This window comes from Buceros rhinoceros, unplaced genomic scaffold (assembly GCF_000710305.1).
Source record: "Buceros rhinoceros silvestris isolate BGI_N320 unplaced genomic scaffold, ASM71030v1 scaffold19887, whole genome shotgun sequence".
Lineage (NCBI taxonomy): Eukaryota > Metazoa > Chordata > Aves > Bucerotiformes > Bucerotidae > Buceros > Buceros rhinoceros.
This window is the reverse complement of record NW_010422978.1, coordinates 6284-15151: the sequence shown is the minus strand read 5'-3', so window position 1 is coordinate 15151 and position 8868 is coordinate 6284. Positions and strand designations below refer to the sequence as shown.

The following is an 8868-nucleotide window of genomic DNA, read 5'->3' as shown; positions in this document are numbered from 1 at the left end:
TCCACACAGAGGTTTTCCAGCAGTCTGTCATTACAGCTGAAGAGAGGCTGTTACATTACCCACTTTCAGCCCAGTCTTTGGGGAAGGGTTACGACCTCTCTTTCTGGCTTTATAAGTTCACTCACAAAAAAAAAAAGAGAAAATAAATGGGTTTGCAAGACATAAGGGATTAGTACCAGCTCTCAAACTGAAATGTATGGCACCACCATGTCACGTGGCCTTTCTGATGTCCTGTCTCATTTTAATAGAGCTGTTCCAAGTCAGATCAAATGTCCTTGTGAAAGCTGCAAGATGCCTCTTTATTCTGATGCACCTTCAGAGCAGATCCAGTGCTGAGGTCCTTCAGATGTTAACAGCATTGCTCATGTTACGCAAATAGTAAGGAGTTCTTAAAAACAATACATATATTTGCTGTAACAACTGAGAACAGTTAAAGTAGCTATGGGTAGTGAACACCGAAACAGCCTTCACTCCTGATCTAGATCAGGATCACTGCTTTCCACAGTTAACACCCTGGTTGTCCAGCAGTGTCTACAGCAGCTCCCCCTCCACACGAACACACAAACTTCTATGGTGACAGGCATGGATGAAAACTTAAAAAATAAAAATAATCAAGATGAACAGCAACACATCTCACTTTGAGCAGCTTTATAATGCAGGAGTCTGATTAAAGTGGAGATAGTAAAACAGGCAGCAAGACCGAGATGTGACAGTCATTTTACCTCTGCTCACATGACTGCATTGAAGGCACACCGATGACCTTTGAGCCAGTTCAGAAGCTGTCCTTTATCTGTGAAAGTTCAAGTCAATTGTGCTTTGAATAAATACTTCTCTGTAGTTACACTCGAACTGCTGCATTATATACTAGAAATACAGGAAGTGTCCATGCACAGCCCCGAAGCACTTTGAGTATAGCCCTTGCCAGGTTAACTCATGGGTCACAGAAGGGGTCAGCATCACCAGCACACACAGATGGCAGGCACACTCCCACAGAGACACAGCACCCTGAGAGCCAACTGCCCAGATGACAAACCAGAATGGAAGGACGGAAAGCAAAACGTGCGTGTAGGAGTTCGGCATTCAAGGTTACTAGTGCAGAACCCTGACCAAGCCACTGTACAAACTGGTAGGATTCTCTGCCAGGACGAGCTCACTACTTGAGTTCATGGTTGATTTCTAACAGGACTCTTCAAGAACTAATTCAGACAGCAGCTGAGCTAGTTACTAGTCATTTGCCTTGGTATTAATTTATGGTTGTCACTTTGTTCATTCTTAAAAACCCCTCCCTTAAGCTTTAACTGGAAAAAAACCCCAACAAAATAACAATCCAGTGCTTAAGACAGAGACTAGCAACTGAATTTTGTAAGGCTTTGGGCTGACTCTTCCTGGAGCACAGCACTGCTTATAAACCAATGGGCTTTCTGTGCCACCAGTAGAATGCTCAGTACAAGCTGTACCGACCACAGCAACCCTGAGGTAATACAGGTAATAAAGGAAGAGACGGAATAAACGTGAGATACATATATGATAATCTTGCCACCTAGAAGAGATTGAGAAAGACACTCTTGCTAATTACACACAGGAGCAGCAGTGAAAAAAATAGTCAGTATATTTCGGTTTTTCCTTTGTTTTACACACACACTCCCCTTCACGGTGTCTGTGCAGCTTCCCTGCAGAACCTTCACTAGTGTTAAAAATCAGATCTTCAGTCTGACTTTCTACCTGTACAAAGTGCAGTTGGAATTGGTTTTGATCTCCCAAACTGGTTGCAGAAAGGACAAAGTCTTCCTCTCCCTTCTGCCCAGGTCACCCCATCCTAGTTCCCCTTCCTCCTAAGAAGTTTTTAAAAATTAAAAGCCCTAATGAAGCACAATCCACTTGAGATCAGTTTTGTCATCACCTTCCAAAAAGAAAAGCCCAAACAAAAAGCAAAACCGAAACACACAATCAATGCCTCACCCACCCCAAAAAACAGTTGTTCCATTTAAAAAAATAAATAAATAGTGTGTATATTTCATGCTGAAAAAAAAAGTCACAGAAAGGATTCATTTTTGGTTTTCCCTCCCCCAAACGTGACACCAGGCATTTTCTCCCCCCTCCCCTGACGTGGACATGATGGTACATTCCAACCGGCAATGTGCATCTGTGTTGAAAATGAGTTTCTACTCCTGCACGGTCCCACATGCATCAGGGAGCATCCAGCTAGCTGCTAAAGCAGAGCAAAGGCTTTCAGGTTTTGGATGTGGTCCCTGCCTGTTCCTTTGGTCCATCTCTTAAAAGGCTCCTTCCCGCTCCCAGGTCTCCACTCTTGTCTGTCGCTGTTAAAACGTGCACTCTGGTCCCCACGCTTCGAGTCACTGGAGCTTCGTACCCAGCTTGCGCTGTCTGTTTCTGCAACAGCAACACAGAGGGCAGGGTCAGAGAGGTGGCCCCAACCCCATGACCGGGTATCACAACAGATCAGGAGGCAAAAGACAGGAGGATTAAAGTATGGCTTGGCTTAGCTCCACACAGAAATAAAACTGCCCTCCCAGGGAGATCAGTCCTCCTTCCTCTTTGGAGTCCTAGAACATCCACCCTGCCTTAAGTGTGTGCCAGTGCACACGCAGATGCAAGATTATAACCAACTGCTTGGAAAACACAGGGCTAGGGAATGAGATACTACTGAAGTGAAACATTCTTTAATCCCAAACGCTCCCCAGCAGACTCACCTTCCAGATGCAGGGGTTAACCCACAATTTGGTAATTCTTTACTCTGCACTAGTCTACCCACAGCAGCTCCCTACATACTAGAACATAAATTAACTACATCTGACAAGTCACAGCAGCTACAGCTCCTCCACCCCCGGGAAAACTTACCTTGCCTCTGCTCTCGTGACTGTGTATTCAAACCACAGGATGTTAGGAATGAGGCTGGTATCTCGGATTAAAAAGAACTCTGAAATTGGCCTGAAAATGGACAAGGTGGTGGAAAGGAGAATATAATTAGACTTTTTCTTCACCATAATTGTGATTTAAATAAAAAAAAGGCACAAAAACTGTTCAGACTTAACAATACTATCTAATACCTTTCAGGCTGGGAAAAAGGCTCCTTTTTAAATTTAATCAAAAAACTCCTTCTTTCCTTACACAATGTTTCCAGACTATATTGCATTTAAATGGCTCTGCAATTTCACTAGGTCATTAGATATTCATTAGGAAAGGTCTGTTCTACTTCAAAAGCTTCTCCAGCACTCTGCCACACCTCACAGCTTCAGCAGGGCTTTTACCAACCCAACAGCTGCTTAAACCTCCTCTCTCCCCCATCCATGAGGCAAGGATAGATGATCCCTTGTATATGCACACAAAAACATGGAGAACCGAGCAGGTTACACAACAGCCAGTATGCGAAACTGGAACAGGACCCAGGAATTCTCATTTCTAATATCTAACTCCAGCAGTTCATAGAAGCTTGAGTAACCCATTTGCAGTCAGGCCTGCACAGCTACAACTGTAATTTTAGAGACTGATGTATCTTTACGTTTGTTTTGCTTCAGATGTAAGGTACAATTGTTACACCAACTGATGAGGAAATCTTTCTTTTGCCAGGTAGCTTTGCCACACTCGTGTCAGCAGCTCACTCTAAGGGACTCACTTAATGAGGGAACAGCAATGCACAAAACGCAGACTTGCAGGAGTAAAACCTCCACAGAGCAGAGACTTACCACGCAGCTATCCTTGGGAAGAGAGGAGTTAGGATCTCTTGTGTGAAGGCAAACCAGGCTATGGCCATAATGCTTCCTGCCACACCTCCGTATAAGACTTGGCTCCAGGTGTGGTAAAGCAAATAAACCCTGCAGTGGGAGAGAGGAGTCACCAGACAGGCTTTAAAACGAGAGGAGGCATGACTCAGGGGCTGATGTGTCCCTGGGCCCTCAGACGTTCTCAGCAAGTTATCTTGCAGATGCTGAAAGTGGGTATCTGACTGTTTTTCATTAAAAGCCGGCAAAAAAGTGGGGAAAAGTGTGGAAAAAGCTGTCTTCCCTGCTACAGCAGTTTCAGCTTAGAGCACTTCTAGTTTGAGCTTAAACTCAAACATTCTTCATTTATCTTTGGATTAGCTGAGGAACTGTTACTGTTGGTTCCCACGAGAGACTTTTGCAGTAACAGGCCAAGTCCCCTGCAAGCCCCCAAAGCTGGGGCTTAAAGCTTTTAAGAACACAGACATCATTTTTGTTACGGTTTTCTGCTCTCAGTTGTGACAGCACGAAGGCTGCCCTACCCCCGCGTGCTTACCATGCCTGCCACACCAGTCGGAAAGCCGTGTTAATGGTCTGCAAAGTTACCCGTGCACACCAGCGACATGAGTCACATTCAAAACCTTCATCCATGTGTCACAGAGCCATTAAGATCATCTTATCTGACCCTCTGCCTAGCACAGGCCACTGGATTTCCTCAATTTTCTACTTGAATTAAACCATATCACTCTTCTGAAATTGTCCTGTCAGAATCTAAAAATACCCAGTAATAAAGGAATCAGCTGTAGACAACAGTCAACTGTGCCAACGGGTCATTACTTTGCTGTGGAAAACTTGGCCTTATTTCTAGCCTGAATTTGTCCAGTCTCCCACCACTAGAGCTTATATCATGTGTGTGCGTATTTTTTTCTTCTTTTACATCCACTAAAGTGAAAAAATCAAAGTTTCATTTTCTTTGTTCATCTTAATGCAGCTAAATCTTTCAAGTCAAACAGCTAAAAATGTTTTTATTAACTAATGCTCAAGCAAAACAATCGGCTTGATCCAGCTGTAGCAATCCGCATGCTGCAGAGGCCGGTGTGCCGAGGCATGGCGCAATGCTTTCATGGTTAGTGCTGGAAAGAGGGCGAGGTGGTGAGGCTGGAGCATGGCGATGGAGCCAATGGGGAACTGCTACAAGCACTACAAGCTCAGCTGATCCTGGGTTTTACTAATGCTTCTGTGAAGCAACCACACGCGTAACACCTTTGCTTACTTGAAGGGTCTGGTGGCAACAGAGCAACTTGGGCGAAGCCCTGACTCGTACAACGCAGTCATTGAGGATTAGGTCAGAAAAGCGGGATAAGGAGCAACAGGTCTGCTGGCTGTGAACAGCCACGGGACTGTATGAGAGCATAAGACAAACAATTGCTCCATACCTACTATATGAGACTAGCAAAGCCACTGTGACGAGGCAGATGGACAGCACATGTCGCCATAGTAAATCCAGAAACCTCGCATTGTTTGTTTGGTGCATTCTGAAAGAGATGGAGAGCCATTAGCACAGTGGCAGGGAGCTGAGCAGTCCTTACCTCCGTTGTCACTGTCTCTGAAACCCTAGGAAAGCTCGACTCCAGTGGGGTTATGGGCAGCTCGAAACCATCCCAGCAGCAATCTGTCCCACTGGCAGCAGTTAAAGAGAAGCCAGAAAGCCACACTTTTCCCTCTCCAATTGTTCACATGGATTGCTGTGATGGAAGGCAGAATGCTCACAATTACTGCGACTGATGTGAAAGGCACATGCTGAGCATATGCAACAGGGAGCCAAGACATCAGAGTCCCTCCATCGTCCACAAAGCTGGGAGGAACTGTGAGTTTTGTCTTCCTCCCCACGTGGAGCCATGAAACAGAGGCATGCCCCAGCGAGAAATTTCAGAAAAGCACAGCACAGCATGTAAAACCAGTACTTGGTAAGGGAGATAACTAAAAGGTCATGCAAGTGGGCAACAGGTACTACCCAGAAGATTGCAGACAACCCCACTGAGAAAACTGAGGAGACATGAGAAAGCGGCTCTTCTTTCCTCCTCCCTACCCCGCTTCTCTCTTCCCTCACATCCTCACGGCTTAGAAAAGGCACATCAGGAGACCCATACCCAGACGGGCATAGGAAGCCCACCCATACCCTTCGGTTTCCAGCAGTGGGAACTACAGCCCTGCATTCAGACTGAGTTAGCACACTTCATCCTCCCTGGCTGCAGTAAAGGGTGCAGTTTAATTAATTCCTTTATGCTTTAATTTCCATTACAGCACAGAGGTGGCACACAGCAAGGGAGCCATCTATTTCAGGAGTTCCAACATATTAACAGCCCAAACCTGACATTGATTTTTTTTACCTTAAATAAAGGAACAGAAAGGAATAGACAGAGAAAAACCATATGAACTGGGAGTGGCTGGATGGCATCCCATATTTAGTGGTCACTGTTGAATGGGCTTCTGGAAAGAGAAGAAAGAGTATGGTCAAGGTCTACCCTGTACACAGCAGCTAGAACACTCCAGATGTGAAGCCAGAGCACTCTGCTGCATGTATGTACATGTGAGTTCACAGGTCACATCTCTGCTCAGACGGTTGTGCTGGCCTTCTTACACCCAAACATCCAAAGCCAACATGAGGCAAAGGAGGACACACCCTCAAACCTTCCCCAGTCAGCACTCCCCTCAAAACCCCTCTGACACCAGGACACCGATGGGCCATACCATACCTTCGCAGGGCCGAGGCTCCCGGATTACATTTTTTATTAACCAGTTCACTCCCTCGTTGAATGCCAGCCCTCCCAAGAATGAGATCTGTGAAGGCAAGACAACTGTGTCACCTTATCTAAAAGATCCATCTACTCACCAGGTTCTCCCTGCTGAAAAAAACCCAAACCACTTGTTTATAATTTTCTTTTTTTACTTCTAGAACTAAACCAATAGCTTCAAAATTCTGAGGAAGAAAAGCCTGCCTTTTTCAGCCTGCTTAGTGGGTTTGAGAACACACTGTGTATAGGCAGCTTTTCAGCAGGCGATAAACAGAAAGGGACAACAATGCCACTGTTCAGCAATTCTTAGCACATGTCCACCAGCAAGTGTGACAAGGACATCTCCTAGCAGGGCAGGTTTTAAAGGGTTGTCTTTCACGATGACCAACAGGGGGAGCACACACGCTGTTCTTTGGGTAAATAGCTGAAAAAAGGGACTTTTTAGGCTTTTTGGCTTCTCCCTCTATGAAGATTTTCATCTACAAGTTGCTGTCTTCAGTCTAAAATGAAGTCACATTCCAAACGGAGCCAGACTGGTAGCATTTATTTTTACTCTTTAGTTCCACAGTCAGCACACGCCCCTAAATTAGTCCTGTTGCTGTGATCAAATTCCCAGCTGGTGACGATACTCTGCCTCCTTAACACTCAGTCCCATTCCAGATGATGAAGCCATTTTTCACTCTGTCCTGAGCTACGGGTCAGGCTGCTGCAAGTCAGCTAGCATCCCTCTCCAGCTCCATGGTGACTTCCCACATACAGAACTGGGAACCAGCCTCAACACCTGCCTCTTGACCAACTCCTAAGGAATTCCTGTATTCAAAGAACCTATGAAGCTGTGCAATAGTTACTCTAGCTTATTCTGTCTCCTGGGTCAACGAGAAACCTTTGTGTTGCCAAAACTTTAACAGCTGCCTCCTCCTAGCTAGCACTGCCTTGATGTCCTTGAGATCCCATTCCCCTGAGCCACTGGTTCCCATGACACCATGGCCCTATATTAGAAATCTGCTGCCAAAATCCTTTCACTGGCCCCTATTTTATCCGTTTACTGAGGGCAAGTGTTACAAGAGGCTTATGCCTCCAAAAAAGGAATTTATCCCTGGTAATGATTCCCAACTACCTGTCAGAGCAGACAGAAAGCATTATGCATCACAAAAGAGTCCCTCGTTGGTCATTTGGACAGATGCAAGTCTCTTCTGTCCCTGCTATTCAATTCACAGCTGGGAAGCAGCCCTTACAGACAAAGCCACTCCCTTGGGAATTGGGAGGTTTCATTTTGCATCCCTTTTTCTGCCTCAGCAGTTCAAAGAAGGCACGTGCTACTGAGCTACAGACACCATCTCCTGTCCACCTTGCAGGAACCTACTAGTGCTATGATCCTACTGGTTCCTGAGAGCGTTCCCACTCTGCACCAGCATTCTTTAGTTCCTTGATAATGCCCAAAACATAACCACATGCTAACAAAAAAGTCAGCAAATGCTAAGCAGACTTTTAACCTGGTACAGGTGCTAAGTGTCTCCTGCTGTTCTTTGACAGGAAGATCACCTTACCTAAGCTTGCTCTTTACACTGAGAAAAAGAAGTGTGAACACAGGAGCACCAGGTGACAAAGGAAAAGTCTTTTGTCATGAGGTGAAGCTGGGAAGGGAGAGAAGGACTCACCGTGTGAAGCTCTCTCTTGAATATGATGAGTGTTACAAAGCCCACAATAATGAATATTGGACCAAGACTCAAATAAGCTAGAAGCTGGCCAGAGAAATCACCTAGGGAAACAAACGAGAGAAACAAATCAGTTTGAACTCCACCAGTACTTGCCTGCCACCAGAGCATGGGTCAGTTGGTGCCCTGAATCACTGAGAACAAGAGGAGCAAACTCAGCATGGCAGCGAGTCCCCATTTTGCAGACTGACCACTGCTGCTCCAGCCCAAGAGACGCCAGGCAAGGAAGACAGCGGAGCTTACACACAGGTTCCAAAGCAGGGATGAGAGGGGCTCAGCGTTGCTCAGCAGAGATTACTGACAACCAGTTTACAATGACCATGGGTGTGGGCCCAGAGTCACTTTAATCCAGCATACGAACAGGCTGCTGCAAGAAGCAGCGTCTTTCCCTCCCCCTCATTCGTATTGCCTCCCTGTGCCAGCAATTACCAGCAAACACTCCCCAAACAAATCTTTTCCCACTCCCTTACTAAAATGGGTTAGTTTTCAGCTGGATCAGCTCCCTAATCTGTCTCACCATGTGTCTGCATGAACACTAGCATTAGCAAAATGGGGAGGAAATAAATAGCTACAGCACAGCAGAAGATAAAGGGAAAACCAGGAGACTCTACCTTTTAACCAGCAGCTCACGACTATCAC

At 45.7% G+C, this 8868-nt stretch overlaps 1 protein-coding gene across 1 annotated transcript; it reads right to left on the bottom strand.

Annotated features, from left to right (window-relative positions):
* Window positions 1-1752: 1752 nt before the first annotated feature.
* Window positions 1753-8273, bottom strand: DOLPP1 (dolichyldiphosphatase 1; the record flags this gene model as incomplete). Its single annotated transcript, XM_010140272.1, has 7 exons — window positions 1753-2391; window positions 2860-2949; window positions 3705-3833; window positions 5156-5254; window positions 6110-6209; window positions 6476-6560; window positions 8173-8273. Coding segments are annotated over 7 exons (641 nt in total), but the record flags the coding sequence as incomplete, so codon positions are not given.
* Between the last annotated feature and the right edge of the window lie 595 nt (window positions 8274-8868).